General features: G+C 51.6%; 1 protein-coding gene across 4 annotated transcripts; it reads left to right on the top strand.

The window, feature by feature from the left end:
- The first annotated feature begins 1,906 nt into the window (after positions 1-1,906).
- RASIP1 (Ras interacting protein 1) lies at positions 1,907-18,259 on the top strand. Of its 4 annotated transcripts, XM_077314861.1 has the most exons (13): positions 2,062-2,199; positions 3,093-3,198; positions 5,994-6,145; positions 7,158-7,738; positions 9,305-9,672; positions 10,919-11,566; positions 12,525-12,562; positions 13,110-13,261; positions 13,706-13,821; positions 13,934-14,174; positions 15,289-15,461; positions 16,401-16,548; positions 17,707-18,259. In XM_077314861.1, the coding sequence occupies exons 3-13, from the start codon at positions 6,012-6,014 to the stop codon at positions 17,904-17,906; spliced, it is 2,799 nt and encodes a 932-aa protein (XP_077170976.1). In that variant the 5' UTR covers positions 2,062-2,199; positions 3,093-3,198; positions 5,994-6,011; the 3' UTR covers positions 17,907-18,259. The 4 variants fall into 4 exon arrangements, with proteins under 4 accessions (XP_077170973.1, XP_077170976.1, XP_077170975.1 ...); XM_077314858.1 differs by lacking the exon at positions 3,093-3,198 and having other exon boundaries at positions 1,907-2,199; XM_077314860.1 differs by lacking the exons at positions 2,062-2,199; positions 3,093-3,198 and adding an exon at positions 4,246-4,369.
- The last annotated feature ends 1,100 nt before the right edge of the window (positions 18,260-19,359 follow it).

Below are 19,359 nucleotides of genomic sequence, written 5' to 3'. Positions count from 1 at the left end.
ACGTTGCCAAAGAAGGACGTGTCGGCCGCAGAAGGGACACACGTCCCAGAAGATGAAGAAGAGCTGGGGTTTTGTACCCCGCTTTTTACTATAAGGAATTCTCAAAGCAGATTACAATCACTTTCCCTTCCTCTCCCTGCAACAGACACCCGATGAGGGTTCCGAGAGAACTGAGACTGGACCAAGGTCACCCAGCTGGTGGAGGAGTGGGGAATCAAACCCAGTTCTCAAATTCAGTCCAATGTCAAGGAAACACCTTGAAGAGTTGCGGAGATTTTTATTTACCTATTAAAATCGGCCCCCTGGTTATGGTCCACTGGGGAAAGGGGCAGCAAGCCACCATTCTTTATTATTTAATTCATTCATACCCCACCTTTCTCCCGCAATGGGACCCAAAGCAGCCGACATGATTCTGCTCGCCTCCGTTTTATCCTCACAACAACCCTGCGAGGTAGGTTAGGCCAAGCGAACGTGGCTGACCCAAGGTCACTCAGTGAGCTTCCATGGCAGAGTAGTCTCCCAGATACTAGGCAGACACTCTAACCATCACCCCACACTGTTTGTCGTTTTCAAACTCTTTCTTAAAAGGTCTGTTGCTATGCTGGCTGCAGAGATGTACTGAGCGACTTCTTCCTCCATTCCACATTTTTGGGTTGCCCTCTGGGTTGGAGAAAAGCCTTCTATCCCTTTAAGAGGAGCTTGCTGCATGGAAACAAGCTTCTCAGGACAAGGTGGTACATAACATCACCTGGGAAAGAAGGTGTTGTGAAGTCTCCATTAAAGGGACAGGACATTTTTTCTTTGGATGGGCTGATGCTCCTGTAAATGGCAAATTGTATGGCAAAACTTAGATGGGTTGGTTTTTATACCCTTCTTTTCTCTCCCCGAAGGAGTCTTGAAGCGGCTGACAATTCGCCTTCTCTTCCTCTCCCCACAACAGACACCCTGTGAGGTAGGAGGAGCTGAGAGAGCTCTGAGAGAACTGATCTATGAGAGCAGAACTATTAGGACTGTGACTAGCCCAAGTTCACCCAGCTGGCTGCATGTGGAGAAGCGGGAAATCAAACCCAGCTCGCCAGGTTAGAAGCCACCACTCTTAACCGTTACACCACTGGGGCTGGGGGGTGCAGTGCGATCCTGGGAAAACACCCACCTGACAGCTTTCAACTTGTCACCAGCCTGTTATGTGCATGCACCGCCACCTGGGGCAGTGTGCAGCTGTAGGCGCATCACCGCAAGCCCAGCTTGGGGAGTGTTTGCAGAAGCACAGCCAGTGGCCAAGGGACAAGAGCCTGCTTCTGTTTAATGGCAGCCCAGCCAAAGAAAATCATCTAATACAAGCATGGTCATTGACTAGGGTCTGCAACCCATGCTCATGGCTACAGCGGCTGTACAAAAAGTTAGCCATACCAACTAGATATCAGGGGGGGTGGGAATTCACAGGTTGAGTAGTTCAGCAGTGGAAGGGGCCGCCTGAGGAGGTGGGGAGCTCCCCCTCACTGGTGGTCTTCAAGCAGCGGCTGGACAGATCCTCATCCTGGAGGCTTGAGGCTGATCCTGCAGTGAGCTGAGAGTTGGACCAGATGGCCTAGATGGTCTCTTCCCACTCTATGATTCGTCCCCTCAACCCAAAAGCTGAATATGACATAGTCTCTGTGGAAGTGTGTGTGCACAGGAGAGACCATACCTTGAACAAAACCTTGTTGGCCTTAAAGTTGCCCCTGGACTCTCAATTGGTTCTCCTGTCCAGACAGCGGCTGATTATCAAGAAGAACCAAATGGGCTTCTCTCCAATCCACATCAAACCACGGGGGTGGGCTGTGAACGGCTTGGGTGGGGGATCTCTGATTGTCCCCCCCCATCCCCTTTATTTTCCTGCTTTGGTTTTCCTGCCCTCGCTAGCCAAGATGCACGGACCAAGCCAGCCCGTCCCACTCTGGAGTTCTTGGGAGAGGCCCTACTTCCCAGCCAGTTTCCTGCCCCCCTCCCGCCATCTCCCTTTCCTGCCGCACCTCCTGTGTGTGAATGACCAGAGGCACGGGAAATCCGCGCACAGTCATCGCTGGACTCGCTCACGGCAAGCACAAGAGCTCCGGCCAGGCAGTGGGCACTGGACCCTGGAGTGGAAGATGGCTCCTGCCCTGCGTGGGGCTTGAAAGGAGCAGGGCGATCGCAGCCTCCGGGACACGGTCGGAGCAGGTAAGAACGCTCTCCCTGCGAGACAGCACCCCGTAGTTCCCATGTACGGGATCTAAAAGTGGGAAGGGACGGTCTTCAGGTAGGAATTCACGGAAGGGAGGATGGTGTTTCCCCCTTAGTGCTCTGCCCCACTGCTTTCCATTCAAGGAGGATCCAAAAGGACTTCTCTTGACCATAGGAGCCAAGGAGCCTCATTCGCCCTCTTTGTTAGATCTGTGATTTTTGGGTTGTTACCTCTGGGCTGGAAAATTCCTGAACAAAAAAATTTTTTTTTGAGCAGGAGGGAGATCTAGGAGAACTGATTGTCTAAGACAGGGGTAGTCAAACTGCGGCCCTCCAGATGTCCATGGACTACAATTCCCAAATGCTGGCAGGGGCTTCTGGGAATTGTAGTCCAAGAGATGGTCTCTTCCCACTCTATGATTCGTCCCCTCAACCCAAAAGCTGAATCCTGTACATGACATAGTCTCTGTGGAAGTGTGTGTGCACAGGAGAGATCATACCTTGAACAAAACCTTGTTGACCTTAAAGGTGCCCCTGGACTCTCAATTGGTTCTCCTGTCCAGACAGCGGCTGATTATCAAGATGAAAGGACTTCTCTTGACCATAGGAGCCAAGGAGCCTCATTCGCCCTCTTTGTTAGATCTGTGATTTTTGGGTTGTTAGCTCTGGGTTGGAAAATTCCTGAACAAAAAAAATTTTTTTTGAGCGGGAGGGAGATCTAGGAGAACTGATTGTCTAAGACAGGGGTAGTCAAACTGCGGCCCTCCAGATGTCCATGGACTACAATTCCCAAATGCTGGCAGGGGCTTCTGGGAATTGTAGTCCATGGACATCTGGAGGGCCGCAGTTTGACTACCCCTGGTCTAAGAGAACTGATTTCTGTCATATAGAGATCGGTCATAATTCCAGATCTCCAGGAACCACCTGGATGTTGGCAACCCTAGGGTCCCCTTCCCAGGGGAAGGAAAGAGCTGCTAAGAGAATCACATTCATTAGGTAAGAGCAAAGCAGGTGGCTGATATTATTAAAAAGCCCTGGGTCATTTTATTTTATTGTGTGGTTGCTGGGTGGGGAGGTGCAATTTAGATTTTTCTTGATCAGGCCCTCTGTGGTTTTAATATGTAGTCCTAGGAAACAGAACCCCCAAAGTTTTCTGTGAAAGAGCACTGTGTTTTATAGGGGGCAGAAAAGAAGCCAAGAAATCTAGCAATTTAGGAAGAGTTAGTTATTATACCCTGCTTTTCATGACTTGAAGGAGTCTCCAAGCGGCTTACAAACACCTTTCCCTTGCTCTCCCCACAACACACACCCTGTGAGGTAGGTGGGGCTGAGAGAGCTCTGACAGACCTGCTCTGTGAGAACAACTCTTAAGAGAATGGTGACTGGCCCAAGGTCACCCAGCTGGCTGCACGTGGAGAAGCGGGGAATCAAATCCGGCTCTCCAGATTAACCCCCACGCCATGCCGGCTCTCTGTAGAATAACCAGATCAAAATGGGCTCTTTTTGTTCTTGCTATCTTTGCAATAATAAGAAACAATGCACTGGAAATGAAATGAGGCTAAAAATCACTTGTGGAAACCGGAGAAGCACGAGGATATTCAGCGCTCTTGGAATGAGAACCGGTTGCTGGTGAGGTGGGGAGACCTAGATTGCCACTTTGGGTGTCATATGGTTTCCATTAATTTATTCTCCCGAGGACCCATCAGCGTGTGGGGTGCGGCTCCTGCTAGCGGGACCCCAGAGCTCAGGAGGCCTTTAGGCCTTTTCTTTTCCTGTTGACGTAACAGTTTGATTCAAGGCCTCTGACTCACCCTCCTGTCTGGCACAGAAGAGCAGGCTTAAGTGTCCCTGCCTCTTTGGCAGGGAAACACGGGGTCCTGTTTAAGTGAGGATTTGTGAATTAGAGTGATGGGGAGCTTAGAAGGGTTGCCAGCTCTGATTTGGGGGATTCCTGGAGAACTGGGGCGGATACAGGTGGGGGCGGGGTTTGGGGAGGGCCTCTGCAGGGTATAATGGCCTTGAACCTGCTCTTTGGAGCAGCCATTTTCTCAATTGGGTGGATGGGGGGGGAGGGGGAGGCTGATGTCTGTCACCTGGACCTAAGTCTTCCAGGAGCTCTCCAGCCCCGGCTTCAAGATCAGTGACCGCAGAGTCAAGGCTTTATTGGGTAGGATATGTCTACGGGAAAACAAATCTCTGTTATCTTGATCTCAATTGTACTCTAAGCCGGACAGACCAATTTATAGGTTGTAAGGATGTTTGGATGGTGCAGGGGTGGTTTACAGGTTCCCAGATCCGGTGTAAGGATTCGCAGGGCCCTGGCAGAGTACAATTGTGGTGGGAGCAGCCGGACTGCAGGCAGAGAAGACCCCCACAGTGGGAAGGGGGTGTCACTCTGAGTCTCCTTGAAGAGGGAAAAGGGGCCCTAATCCATGGGGGAGCAGGCACCACGCAGGACCCCTGGAAGCCCAGCTTGGTGTAGTTGGTTAGGAGCACGGACTTCTAATCTGGCGAGCCGGGTTTGATTCTGCGCTCCCCCACGTGCAACCAGCTGGGTCACCTTGGGCTCCACACAGCACTGATAAAGCTGCTCTGACAGAGCAGTAATATCTGGGCTCTCTCAGCCTCACCCACCCCACAGGGTGTCTGTTGTGGGGAGAGGAATGGGAAGGTGAATATAAGCCACTTGGAGTAGAGAAAAGGGGTATATAAAAGCCAACTTCTTTCTTCTTTCTTCTTTCTTCTTTCTTCTTTCTTCTTTCTTCTTTCTTCTTTCTTCTTTCTTTCTTCTTCTTCTTCTTCTTCTTCTTCTTCTTCTTCTTCTTCTTCTTCTTCATGGAGAAACCCGCCAGGCATAATGTTGCCCTTTATAATTATGCCCTGCATAATGTTTACCCTTTACTAAGAGACTCTGCTGTTGTGTTTCAGCTTTTGTTGGTTTTGAGGGCATGTTTTCACAAGGGAGGGGTGAGATGTGAAGGGACGGTATCGCAGAGCTTTTCCGTCCTGCTGCAGATCCTGCCACGTCATCACAAACGCGGGGTCAGGCAGGCCGGGTGTGCCCACCTCCGGTTGCACCGACATAGAGGCCAGTCTGCGTCACCCCTGACCCGGAAATGTTTCTAGGCGTGTCCTATCCGGGCCCACCGGGATTCAAGATGGTGAGGGTTTGGCCGGTCATTCTGTCGCTTCTTTGTTGGTCTTCATTGGTCACTGCAGGCACACGGCTGTAGTCATGCCCTCCCCATATTGTCCCCTGTGGTAAGGACAGAATCTGGCCATATGCTGTTTCTTTCGAAAAAGGAACAAAAACTGAGATTCTCTGGAAGTTGAATTCTCTGTGTTTAATGGATTGGAGGACCACAAGGTGGCCACAGGCCATTTTGGGGGGCAACATGACCATAAGTGGTCATATCACCCAATAAATATTTAACAATTTAAAAAAATATATCAAATATTAGCTCCCATCCATTCAGAAAACCCTTCCATGGCCATCAAGAAAGCCTGCCCTAGCTCACGTTGATTGCTCTTTTTACACTGTTCCCAGAATATTTTTGCTTTGTTTTGCTTTTAATCAGGTGACCGGTACTATGTACAGCAGCTTCAGTGTACCTTTATGAAAGGGTATGGCTCTAGTTGCCAATTTATTTCTAACCTAGCGCAGGAGGCCATAGGTCTGGGTGTAATGAAAGTCACCCAAGGTGGATCCCACTGGGATGAGAATAGCCACGCCCACTGCAAATCAGCCATTGATGTTTTGTGTGTGTCTCTTTATATCCACCTTTCAAAAGTGCCGGATCCTTCTGACCATGTTCTCGGACGAGCGAAAAGACGGGAGTCCCCGGTTCGGGAAGCTTCACTTTCCCGTCGGCCTTTGGATCAACTCTCCGAAGAAACACTTTGCCAAACTCGGTCGCAGGTGGCCCAGCGTGGGGTCAGTCAAGTAAGTGACAGCTAGGCCGCAATCTGCCCCAGCTGGTTCTGCCGCTTTCAACGCCCCCCCTCCCAGAACAGCCCACCTGAGTCCTTGTCAGGTATTCTCCCTCGATTCAGTTTACTAAGCCCGTTGACCTAGCAGTATTCATTACTTCTCATTGCCCAAAGGAATCTCCAAGCGCCTTCCCTTCTTCTCCCCACAAGAGACACCCTGTGAGGTAGGCAAGGCTGAGAGAGCTCTGACAGGACTGCTCTGTGAGAACAGCGCTATCAGGACTGTGACAAGCCCAAGGTCACCCAGCTGGCTGCATGTGGGGGAGCACAGAATCAAACCGGGCTCACCAGATTAGAAGCCGCCTCCCTTAACCACGTCACCACACTGGCTCTTACTGGCCATCTAGGTTCAATGCTGGCAGGAAAAATAAATTGTACGGCCCCTAACAGGCCTTTCCATCTGAACGAGCGAGCGGTGGGAACGTGCAGCAGCTATTGTCCGGCCCTGCAGCACCCTGGGAAACCCTGTCCTCTGAGCCGCTGGCGTTTGATGAGTGGCTCTTCCATTAACCAGACGGCCGACAGAAAACCTAAGCAATCCGAAAGCATACAGGACATTTATTGTGCCAGATGGACGTGTGAGGCCGGTGCTAATGGAACTGTTTTGGAACACATCTGAGCAGGCAAGACAGGTGCGAGGTTTTGATTAACATTTTGATTAAACATTTTGATTAAAGAAGTGCAGACAGGACTGCTGATTAAGGAGGGACTTGCCTACCCATGGTCATATTTCCCTGGGCATTCCTACATGTGGTGGGCGTCCATTTATAACCCCAACGTTCCTCGCTTTGTTTTATCTCCCTGCAATTTCTGTGAGGTTGGGTTCTGCTGAGTGGCCGAGGATGGCTGTGGCATAGCAGCGGAGCAGATCTTGGGCCATGGGTCCCCCATCCACCGCTGCACCCAGCACTCTAGCTGCTGGTATCTTCCCACCGCCTCTTCCATGTTCTCAATCCTCTTTGCAGGTCTACGTCCTCGGATACCGCCAGCCGCACCAGCGAGCCCGTGGAGATGCGCCCGGCCACCAAGAACAAGGTCAGCCGGCACAAGAGGCTCTCGACCCTCTTCCAGCGAGGCGGAACCGGAGGGCCGAGTGGCGGGGGTGGAGGACGCTGGGCCAGTGAGAAGAAACTGGTCGACTTTATCGACCCGCTGCCCGAAGGCCGAGTCCAGCCCCCGTCGCAGGGGGAAGTGCCCGGAGTCCTGAAAATCTACGGAGGGGACCTCTCCACCGGGGCCAACTATAAGAGCGTGCTGGCGACGGCGCGTTCCACCGCCCGGCAGCTGGTGACTGAAGCGCTAGAACGCTACGGCGTGACACAGCCCAACGCAGAGGATGCTTACGTGTTGTGTGACGTGGTGGGCAGCGTTCATGGCTTGGACAGCTCCTGGCAGGCCCAGTATCTGCGGGCGGTGGGCGACTCCGAGCGCCCGCTCGTGCTGCAGGACGTGTGGAAGCCGAAGACCGGCTGCACGCGCCGCTTTGAGATCCGCCGGCGCTGCGATGTGGAGAAGATGGCCGAGGGCGAGGATGACGATGGTTCTGGTGAGTGACGGGTGTCAGTGGGCGGAACTTCCAGGGGACTCTCTGCAGTGCCAGATCCAGCTCTCTGAGTTTTGTGAGCTTGACAAATCCTCCGGCCCTGGTCGACACTCTTGGGCCTGGGAATCTTACATGATTCTCACACATGCCACAACAGTCCCTAGAGCAGGGGTAGTCAACCTGTGGTCCTCCAGATGTCCATAGACTACAATTCCCATGAGCCCCTGCTCATGGGAATTATAGTCCATGGACATCTGGAGGACCACAGGTTGACTACCCCTGCCCTAGAAGAAGAAATTCCCATGCATGTGAAAAGTGGAGGCATGTCTCTTTTAAGGTAACACCGGAAAACCTATAGGTATTGTATTGAAAATGATTAACGCTTAACCATGCCCCCTTTTTAATCGAGTAAAGTATTTCTAACCAGTCTTCATTGGCTAGTGGCTGTCCTGAAATGGGAAGAAGCAAACAAAAAACAAAACCCTCTTCATTTACAGTTGTTTAGACCCGGACAAATGCAAGGAAGCGAATGATCGTCATGGGATAATCACACAGTGCGCAATTAGACTGAGGAATGCGTGTGCACGAGATGTAGCGAGGCCATTAAAATGTGCTCAGCTTTCGTAAGAATTTAGTACCTTTATGGGGGAATGGTCTGTCAACAGCCGTCTGGCTTGTGAGCCGAAAACGGAAGATCTGTATTGATAGGCAGGATACCAGACACTGAGAGCAAGTAGTAAGGGTTAGCCCTTCATTCTCTGCTTGAGGTCTTCTTAAGGACGCCTGTCTGACCACTGGTGGACACCCACCTTTGATCTGACCCAGTAAGACAACTGTTGCTTTCATATGGAACATGATTGATTGCATAAGTTCTTCATCCTCTGTTCCACTAAACATGCCAGCTCTGTAGTCTTCCTTATTCTGAAATTCTGGCACGCCAATTGTCCCCATTCCAAAGACATCCGGGGGTTGGTTGGCCTGTGGTTGACAATCAGGGTCAACGGAATTCTCAGGGCATCAGGAGGATGGCAATTCTTCCTCTGGCAGGTGCAGTAAAGGTAACGGTAGTATTTTGGTGTAGCCCATTATGCTTGTCCTTTTTATTTATTTAGCGCATGGCAGTGTTACGCACAGGAAGCATGCAACAATATAAAATACGATGATACGACAGGTACGCTGGCCGATTGGGCAATCCTCCTAAATACTAATATCTAAATTTTCAGTCCACTCGATCTCAGCCAGGGAAAGTTCAAAGAGATCTGCCACATCTCCCTAGACAGCACGAGGTGCACGTTTCTGCAACAGATGCTAAATAGTTTAGTGGGCTGCACCACAATTTCATTTGGATATTTTGCCCCATTTAAGCAGCCGTGCTAAAATGCTCCTAAAGAGCAAACAAATAAGCATATACAATTTCTCCCTATTATGCATCCTTGCTGACGTAAGTTAGGTTTTATGGTGTATGGGGGGAGGTGGCCGAGTCTGCCTCTTTGATGGCAGCAGTTCCCCATTCCTAAGGAGAGTCAACTTGACATCCAATTTCTTTTCCCAATTCTTCCTCTCTTGCAGGGATCAACTCCCAGACCCGCCGGCAGCAATCTCGCCGTTCTCGTGCTGCTTCGGGTGGCCATGTGGCCCCCAAGGAGAGGGCAGATAACCTCTCGCTCCGGCGCAGCATCAGTGAGATGAACCTCAGCACTAAACGCCGCAGGGAACGGAAAAACGTGCTCAGCATGGCGGCTGGTGAACCTGCCGAAGGAGGCCCTGCCGAAGAACCACGGGTCAAGGGTGCTGAGGGTGCTGAAAGCCTGTTGGCTGTAGCCGCCGAAGAGATCGCTGTGGATTCGTCCAATTTGGAGCAGCTCTCTCAGTGCCTCATACAACCACCAACCGAGCACCCGTATTTCCTGCAGTTGTTGGGCTACAATGAAAAACAGGTAGGGATAATGGAAAGTTAGGCAGCTCTATGTCACTGTTCGCCCTTCCCATTTGATTGACAGAAACCAAGGCTTGGAAGGCTCAGTGATACTGTCGTGGTTGCCTAGAAACCCTGGAAACGGCCACCGAGATCTCAGTCTCAAATGATCTCAGTGAGCAATCATCCCTTAAAACTGCGAATGTTGCTTCTATTATTTGTAGTGAGTTTTTTCATGTAAACCAGGAGCTTCCTTCATGTTTGAGGAAAAATTCTTTCTCTCTGTTCCTGGCCCGTTGTGTGGATTTTTCGAGCCATACTGTAGGCCCTATTCAGAAACAGATCTGACTCATCAAGGGGCAGACAATATAGTTGTAACCTTTAAAACTGATAACAACCCTGGTGTGGAAAGGTCATGCTGGAAAATATTTTAAGGTAAATAAGTCTTTTGAATAAATAAACTAACTCTCAATAAGAGCTTTAAAATGTTTCTCCCAAGTCTTTATGATTAGATCTTGAAGGAGGCCATGAGCCCTCCTAGAGCCAAGAGGATGTTTAAAGCTGGGTTTTTTTTTTTTTTTGGTACCCTTCTTTTTACTACTTGAAGGAGTCTCAAAGTGGCTTTCAATTGCCTGCCCTTCCTCTCCCCACAAAAGACACGCTGTGAGGTTGGTGGGGCGGAGAGAGCTCTAAGACAGGGATAGTCAACCTGTGGTCCTCCAGATGTCCATGGACTACAATTCCCATGAGCCCCTGTCAGCAAACGCTGGTAGGGACACATGGGAATTGTAGTCCATGGACATCTGGAGGACCACAGGTTGACTACCCCTGCGCTAAGAGAACTGCTACTAGTCCAAGGTCACCCGGCAGACTTCATGTGGAGGTGTGGGGAATCCAACCCGGTTCTCCAGATTAGAGGCCACTGCTCTTAACTGCTGCATACAAAGACACGAAAGCAACAATTCAAGCATTTGTTAGGAAAGAGGAATCCCTGATGGTAACAAAACCCCAAAATCTTTTCCTGCTCAAGGAAGTTGGCAGCAGAACTGAGCAATCTCCATAAGGAGAAAGTTCTGGAACTTTCGGGCCACGACCGAGAAGGCCCTATCCCAAGTTGACCCCTCCAAAGAAGGACATCCCAAGATGACCGCAGTGGTTGGGTAGGTTCTTAAGGGAGTCGAGAGTGAGCTGACCCAATCTGTCTGGAGCCCCGAGGAGCCCTGGGTGCTTTTATTGTTGGCATCACTCCATTTCCGCCCTCCCTGCAGGAGTTTGTGATCCACGTCATGACACGTCGTCGACACATTTTCGGACGCCCGGAACGCCGCCAAGCTGGAGACCAGTCCAGCTACGTGGATACCTTCCTGAGCGCCCCGGACATCCTTCCGCGCCATTGCTGCGTAGTGTCTTCGGTGCCTCCGGCAGATCCCAGCCAGCCCCGGGGCTCAGCGATGGTGCGGCCTTTCCGTGGGGCTTCCATAACCCACAACGGTGCCCCGCTCCATCGCCAGGTGGAACTGGCCCCCGGAGACTTGCTGGGGATGGGGCAGCATTTCCTCTTCATGTACAAGGACCCGCGGGTGGTACCAGCGCCGCCGGCCTGGCTGCCCAAGGCGTGGGTATCCCCGGGGTTGGTGGGAGCGCTGGCGTGCCAGGCCTGCGGGAGATCCCTGCAGGAGCGGCAGGAGGCGTTCCGGGCTTACCTCAAGAGCAGAGAACCTCAGCTGCGCTACCGGCCCCAGGAGCAGGAGGCCCTCCTGGCTGAGATCGTGCGGCTCCAGGAAGCTCCCAGCTGCCGGCTGGGCCCGGCCTTTCTCTTTGGGCTCTGCCTGGAGCACGCCGCCCGGGAGCTAGAACCAGGTCACCTGCCCAGGTTGATCGCCCGGATAGTCCAGCTGGTGAAGGAGGCCGTTTGGGTAAGCGACCAATGCAACCCGTTCCGTTGTCTTTTGGCTCCAGTTTGTAAACCTCCCCTCCCCTCCCCATACCATGTCACTTCAGAGCTCCCATGGAGACCCTTCAGAACTCCCACGGACCCCTAGGTCCATGGGCCCCTGGTTGGGAATCCCTGGGAGACACCGATGAGATAAAAACTGGAACACAACATTAGAACTTCTTCATGTCTTTTAATGCTAGTAAACTGGCGTAAACTGACTAACATCCCCGGTTCTATAACCGCTTTCAGAAAACAGCTTCTTCAGTGGCACCTGTGCCTTTCCCTCTCCAGCACGATCCACGGCCTTCCATGTTTTTGTTCAACACTTACTGAAACTTTAGTCTTTTGTTCCAAGGGCAGAATAATTGTTCCAAGGGCAGAACAATACCATGCCCCTCCAGAGCTCCCGCGGACCCCCTTCAAAGCTCCCACAGACCCCCAGCAGTCGACAGACTCCTGGTTGAGAATCCCTGTTTTAAAGTGTTTGAACTCCCTTTGAAAAAAGGAAAACATTATAAGTGGCTAGGCCGATGGAACGGGTTATACATCTGATAAATAAATAAAAGTACGTTGGGAAAAAACCTTTAAAATGCAGCAAGGAAACATATGATGAGGTCCATATGCCGAGAACTTGAAGGGAAAAACGAAAATGGGCAGGCAATCCACGTGAACCGGGGGGGGGGGGGGAAGCGAGAGTCAATTCAGAGGCTGTTGATATGCAAAAGTGAGGGGAGGGGAGGGTGCATGGTTCACCCCAAAACTAAAAACAGTCCCCCACCCCCTTCGGCCCATGGACAGCAGGCAAATGATCAGATTTCCTTATTAGCTCTTCCAAATTTTATTCTTTTTCTGTAGCTCAGCTCTGGCAGGAATGAAAAGATATGTTAGTTCCAATATTCCGGGTTAACATCCCCCCCCCCTCTTGATATCCTTTCTAGGACAAGATAAAGGAGATCGGAGATCGGCAGCCCGAAAAGTGAGTCTAAAACTTGCCCTGGGAGGAGGTGCTCTTTGGCATAGCACAGGGTCGTATGTGGGGTTGGGAAATACCTGGAGATTTGGTGTCAGAAGGAAATAAGGTTGGCAAAACACCATATCCTCTATCTTGCGGGGAGATGCCTGGACTGCACAGCAGCGGAACGACTGAACAGTTGCCCCTGCAGTGAAAACAGATTGTCCCAAAAGGTCCTCGTAAATATTGGGAAGTCAGAATTCCCCAGAAACCACACGAGAGAGCCCTTCTATTCCCAGCAGGGCGCAAAGTGAGGCAAACCACCGATTCCCAGGTAACAAAGTGAGAGGCGGTTCTCCGACGGCCTTCGGAAACAAAGTTCACCAATGTCAAGGAACCCTGAACTCCGTGTGAACTCTGAGAACGTGCGGAATGGCTTGCATTCCAAATATCCCAGCCCAGCTGCCATTGTTACACCCCGGCCGAGAGCCAGCTGCCGCTCAGGGGCAGGTGGGAGCACCCGCCTGTCACTGGCCACTAATCCGCCTTCCTTCTTGTCTGACCCTCGCAGCCAGCTAGACAAGGGCGAGGCCGGCGACCTCAGCATCGAGGAAGTGGCGGCTGACTTGCGCCCCCTGATGCTCTGGATGGCCAACTCCATGGAGCTACTCAACCTGGTGCAGAAGAGGGTCTTGGACATTGAAAAGGACCTGGACTTAGAGGGTAAGGCAAGGCGTCCTTCACTCTGTAGGGTCCCAGCAGGGTGGAAGGGCACGGAGTCGCCAACCCCAGCTTGGAAAACACCTGGAGGTGGTACCTGGGGAGGGAAGGATTTGAGGAGGGGAGAGGTCAGGAAGGTGTAATGACAAGGGATCCACCTTCCGTAGTCTCCATTTTCTCCTGGGAAACTTCTCTCTGTCGTCTGGAGATCAATTTTAATTCCAAGAGATCTGCAGGCCCCACCTGGAGATTGTAGGGCAGGGGTGGCCAAACTGTGGCTCTCCAGATCTCCATGGACTACATTGACCATGAGCCAGTGTTCTGCCAGTGATCCTTAGCCCAGCACATAATACTAAAGTTCTCGGTGTCCCATGGGCAAAGAACGAAGGTCAGACCGGTTCGAAGTGAAGCCGTCCCTTTGGATGCTCTCTGTTGCCGTTGCTGCAGGAATTTCCCACAATGCTCTGCTCTCCAGCGACCTGGAGACTTGCGATGAGGCCATGGCTGTCTTGGACGAAGTCATCATGTCTACATTCCAGCAGACTGTGTACTACCTCACCAAGGTGAGCGGTGTCCCAGTGAGAACTGGAATCCCCCTTTCTCCTCCAGACTCACCCGCTGGCCTGTTAGTTGCCACAATTTGTAGTTCCAATTCTTTTCCCTCTCACCCCGCAGACTCTGTATTCTGCTCTTCCCGCATTGTTGGACAGCAACCCCTTCACAGCCACGACGGACCTGTCCCACGTGCCGGAGCTCGCCAGCATGCCAGAGGGGATCCGCGGGACTCTTGCCATCTACCAAGCGACACTTGAGCTGACCCGCGATTGCGACCTTCATCCCGACCTCGTCTCGCAGACCTTCGGATACCTCTTCTTTTTCTCCAATGCCTCGCTCTTCAACACCCTCATGGAGAGAGGTAGAACCGGGCCACAGTCTCCCTGGGATGGGAGCAAAATTGGGAAAGGCAATGAGAAATAGACCCGTTTTTAATGAGATAGAGATCATAGGGTCAATGGAACCAAGACTCCCAGCTGATTGTGGGTAGTACCGGGGCTTAGAGCTGGGGTGACCAAACTGGCAGGGACTTATGGTCGTTGTAGTCCGTGGACCTCTGAAGAACTGCCGTTTGACTACTCCTGGCCTAGAGAGAGAGAGAATTCTAGCCAATGAGAAGTCTGTTTAATGCTGGTTGGCCAAACTGCGACTCACCAGAGGTCCATGGACTACAATTCCCACAAGCCCCTGCCAGCGATGGCAGGAGCTCATGGGAATTGTAGTCCCTGGACCTTTGAAGAGCCATTGTTTGACCACCCTTGACCAAGAGAGACAGAGAGCTGGGAACTCTAGCCAATGAGAAGTGAGATCTGTCTAATGCTGGGGTGTCCAAACAGTGACTCTTCAGATGTCCATAGACTACAATTCCCAAGAGTCCGCACCAGTGCTGGCAGGGCCTTAAGGAATTGTAGTCCATGGACATCTGGAGAGCCACAGTTTGGCCACCCTTGGTCTAATAGGATAGAGCAGGGGAATGTGAAAATGAGAAAATCTCTTTGTGAGTGGGCCTTCTGTCAACAGAAAGCCCATTCTCGGGCCACAAAGGTTTGAGAGCTCCATCGGAAGCCGACGGAAGCCCGATTGACTTCAAGCCTCTTGGGCAAAAATGGCCGGAGAACGAGAAGGACCAGGTTCTGCTCTCTGCTCTTGCGCAGCGAAAAGACAAGAGCCTCTCTGCATCCCCCCCCTTCCACAAACACACACACTCTCACATTTCCTCCTATTTTCTGTCCTGGTCTCTGGCGGAAGCAGGCTGCTTCCTGCTTGTCCCAGAGTTCAGGGCTGCCCCGAGCAGGACAGGAAACGGCCAGGCGGAGGCGGCTTCTCATCCCCCCCTTCATGAGCTGGCGGGGGTAGGGGTAGGGGGGTAGGAGTCGAGGACCAAGCGAGCCATTGGCAAGAATGTGGGGGGGTGGGGGGGGACTGACAAGCAGGGATTTGTTCTCAGAACCTTCCTCTCCCTCTTTTCCCCCCAGGCGGTTCCCAGTCCCTGTTCCAGTGGGCCAAGGCAGTGCAGATCCGAACCAACCTGGACCTGGTGCTGGACTGGCTGCAGGGAGTCGGCCTTGGGGACATCGCCTCCGAGTTCTTCCGCAAGCTGAGCACCACGGCCAACCTGCTGTGTGTGCCTAAAAGCAGCCTGCTGCAGGTGAGCCACGAGGCTTTGCTTTCCTGGGTCTGGGAGAGAACCCAGATGAGGAAGCAGCTGGCTTGGCCAAGCATGCAGCTCGTGGGTGTTTGCTGCCCCCTTTTTTCTTCCAGTTCAAGGGCCTGATGGAAGGAGGATGCGTTGGCAAGCCTTTTTGTTTTCATGCGTTTTTTTTTTTATTTGGCGCTTTGCATTTCGGTGTCAGGGCCCAGATGTGGATGGGAATTAAGGCTGGCAGGCTCCAGGTGTGGCCCAGAGGTCTCCCAGAATTTACAATCGATTTCCAGGTGACGGAAATCTGTTCCCTTGGAGAAAATGACAGCTTTGGGGGGTGGACTACAGTCTGTATAGCAGTGGCTCTCGACCTGGGGGTCCGGGACCCTTTGGGGGTTGAAAGAGCGTTTGTCTGTCTGGAGCAGAGGAAAAGAGCGAGATCGGCATGGTGGGACTAGAACTGAACTGAGAAACCCCGAAAAAAACCCAATTTATATACAGTCATGATCAATGGATCTTCATGCCATTGGTCAGTTTCGGTTTGATTTCTGTGAAAGAATGTTTTTATGGTTTGGGGTCACCACAACAGGAGGAACTGGATTAAAGGGTCCCAGCATTAGGAAGGTTGAGAACTATTGGTGTATAGCAGGGGTACTCAAACTGCGGCCCTCCAGATGTCCATGGACTACAATTCCCAGGAGCCCCTGCCAGCAAACGCTGGCAGGGGCTCCTGGGAATTGTAGTCCATGGACATCTGGAGGGCCGCAGTTTGACTACCCCTGGTGTATAGTATTATACCGCCCTGAGACATTTCCCCTCACCAAGCCCCCTGCGTTTCTACTTCGAGGACAGCACCTCGCCAAGGGAGGCCGAGCTTTCAGCTTGAAGGGCCGGGTGGGGACGTTTGGACTGACTCCTCTCCTGTCGCGTTCTGCTCACCTGCAGGCATCATGGTCCCGCCTGAGAAACGACTATCCAGCCCTGTTGCCGGCCCAGCTCCAGCATGTGCTCAGGAATTACCAGCTCGGAGCAGGACGCCTGGCCCCCGAGGACTGGGACCCGCCGGAAGAGGAGAGAGACACGATCGCACACAGTGAGTGAGGAAGCCCCTTGTTCCCAGACCCGCAAGACACTGGTCACCCTGCCACTTATACAGCAGTGGTTTAAGGGTTTGAGGGGCCTGTAGCTCCAGAGCCGTTCATTCGTGTCCGACTCTTGGCGAGCCAATGGCACAGCTGTCACCGCGATTCATGATCCTGGTTTTATTTCTGGCAGGGGATCGTTCCATTCTATAGCCACGTGGCAGACAGAAATTCGACTTGTGAAATTTTTCCTCCTGTAGGGAAACGGACTCACAGGCCCTTGTCTCTGCCCACATGGAAGTGGCCACCCACCCAGTGAAGGCTTTCTTCCTCTGCCACCTAGTTTCTCACTCTCTCTCTAAGTATCGCCACCACCAACCAAACTGTTCTCTTTTAGGGATCCTGCCTAAGGATTAGCATTGCCAATTTGCTGATTAAAGGCTTAGCTCTGAGTTCGAGTTGACCTCTTTTGCACTTGCTGCAGAGGGGCCTAACAGTTACATGTTTTATGAGGGTGGGATAAATCTCTCCTCCCCCCATCTCTCCATTCTGCACACGCTAGATAATGTGCTTTCAATGCGCTTTTGGAGTAGATTTTCTTGTTCCGCGCAGGAAAATCGAGCGCAAAAGCACACTGAACGCGCATGCCAAATGTGTGGCATGTAAGCGCAGACTGGACCAGAGTTTTATGACGCATCACAGAACAGCTGCATTAAAAACGTAAAGATGTCTGCTAAGAAAATGTAAAAATATGCGCAGCGGACTGAGCAAGGATCAAAGAAAAGGTGATCTAAACACAGTCCTTTGCTCTTGAATCTTACATATCCCTGTAAAAATAAGGATGGGCTATTTACTTCTTGACCTTGCAAACAATTAGAACGCATCCATTCTCTTGGTGGTCTCTTAACGCCTTCTATTGTGCTTGCCAGAAGAGGTAGCTAAGGTCAAATGAGGGTAGAGCTACTGCTGCTGTTGTCCAGGACAGCAAAGTCTGACAAAACGGAGGGTTTAAGAATTCGAATTGTATTTTTTAATTTGTGTGTGTTTATTTGTGCACAGTGGGAACAAATGTTTCAGTCTGCTCAGAACGCCAAAATATCTCATTGTGACTCTGGCTTGATTTTTATCAATTTTTTATAAATCTCTGGTTCTTCCGTCCCACCCCCCAGGCGATCTATTTGAGAGCTTCACCGACCACCCGCCCCTGATTCTTCCCTGCGATGGTTTCCGCCTGCGTTTCTCGGAGCCCGTGTCGGACGACGGCCTCCATCGGCAACTCGTACGCCTGCGTCGTTTCCTGTGGGAGCTGGAGCGCGAATCCCTCCCAGCCAACCAAAGGGCGGCCTACGGTCTGGACTCCAGCCAATGAGAAGGAGGGAACAGCATCGACATTTAAGATGGTTTCAGGTCCTCAGGAAGCCCTTGCCAGACCCCGCCCCCCCCCCCAAGTGGATTTTGGTAGAGGCGGAAGAACCTCAAACCGTTCAGTCTACCCGATACGGGGTAGCCATGAAATTCAAAGGTCATTTACCACGTTCAGGGTCAGGGGGGGAAATTGGCCGCTGTTTGTTGTTACCACCTGAGCTCTGATGTCAGCTGCTTCTTTGAGAGACCACAGGGCTTTCCCACCTCCCCCTCGGCTACTCTTTCGGGCCCCGGTTCACACTGTTTGTCACTAACTTTGTTTCATGTTCCTCACCCCAAATAAACTTATTCATTGAGACCAAAGAAACTGGACAGAGCATCTTAATGTAAAAGCAGCTTCCAAATCCTGCATGGTCTGCAGAAAGGTAGTCCAGCTGGCAGAGGCAGGATGATGATGATGATAATAATAACAACAACAACAATAACAATAATAATATTTTATTGCCTGCCATTCCCGGTGGACTCAGGGCGGGTTAACTACAGGATTCATACAATTACCTTTAAACTGGTTTTTGAGCATATCAGTCAGAGTATATGAATTACATTATATTGATTGTAATTCATAAACGGCCTTCTTAACCTTACTCATTTCCTGGCCTCAACCGTAGGCTTGCCAGAACAACTTTACACATGTCCACTTGCAGTTATCACAGCACTGGGTCGTAGATCAGCAATTTTGTCCGAACAAAATCAAGGCGATATTTCTAAAGATTGGCTCCGAATACTTTTCTATGCCTCGTGCATCCCTAAAGTGGTAAAATAGGTTTAATAAGGAACTGAAATGACATGTAGCCTGTTTTGGAGGAGAGGGATAGAACGAGCTACGCTTGTCTCTGTAGCATGGGTGGACATGGCTGGCCTGTGAGCGACTGTGAAACGCAGGGTTGCATGGGGGGGTGGGGAGCCGAGACCCGTGGGTGTCTCTGGGACGTGCCTCTTTCCATTGTTCCAGACCACAAGTGCTATCTTTGTCCCACAGCGTCAAACCCCACGGCTGCTCCTGGAATTAATCTTTGAAATCCGAGCCGGGGAAAGACCTATGAGCTCATTTGGGCCGCTGCTGATTGCCACCGCTGCGTAGAGCTCCCAGCAAAAAGGGATCGTCCCCAGAGGTCTGGTTTCGGAGCAGTCCCGGGCGTTTTCGCAGCCAGGCCGGGAGAATCCGGATGGCGGGAGGCTGCAGAGGAGCAAGGAAAAAACACCTAATCACGAGCCACCCACAATTCTTCCCTGACAAACACATTGTATGCATGCCCAAGTTTTTGGAGCAATAAGGGTGGGCGCCTAGAGGTTACGAGCTTTTCACTTACATGAGCAGGAAGGATCAGGGCCCCGCTCGTGTGAATTACAGAGGAGGACAAGTAGGGATTTAGGAACGTGTGTACGTGGGAGTGCAA

Source organism: Paroedura picta, chromosome 16, assembly GCF_049243985.1.
Source record: "Paroedura picta isolate Pp20150507F chromosome 16, Ppicta_v3.0, whole genome shotgun sequence".
NCBI classification, from domain to species: domain Eukaryota; kingdom Metazoa; phylum Chordata; class Lepidosauria; order Squamata; family Gekkonidae; genus Paroedura; species Paroedura picta.
Note: the sequence above shows the minus strand (reverse complement) of the source record. Positions and strands in the feature narration are given on the sequence as shown.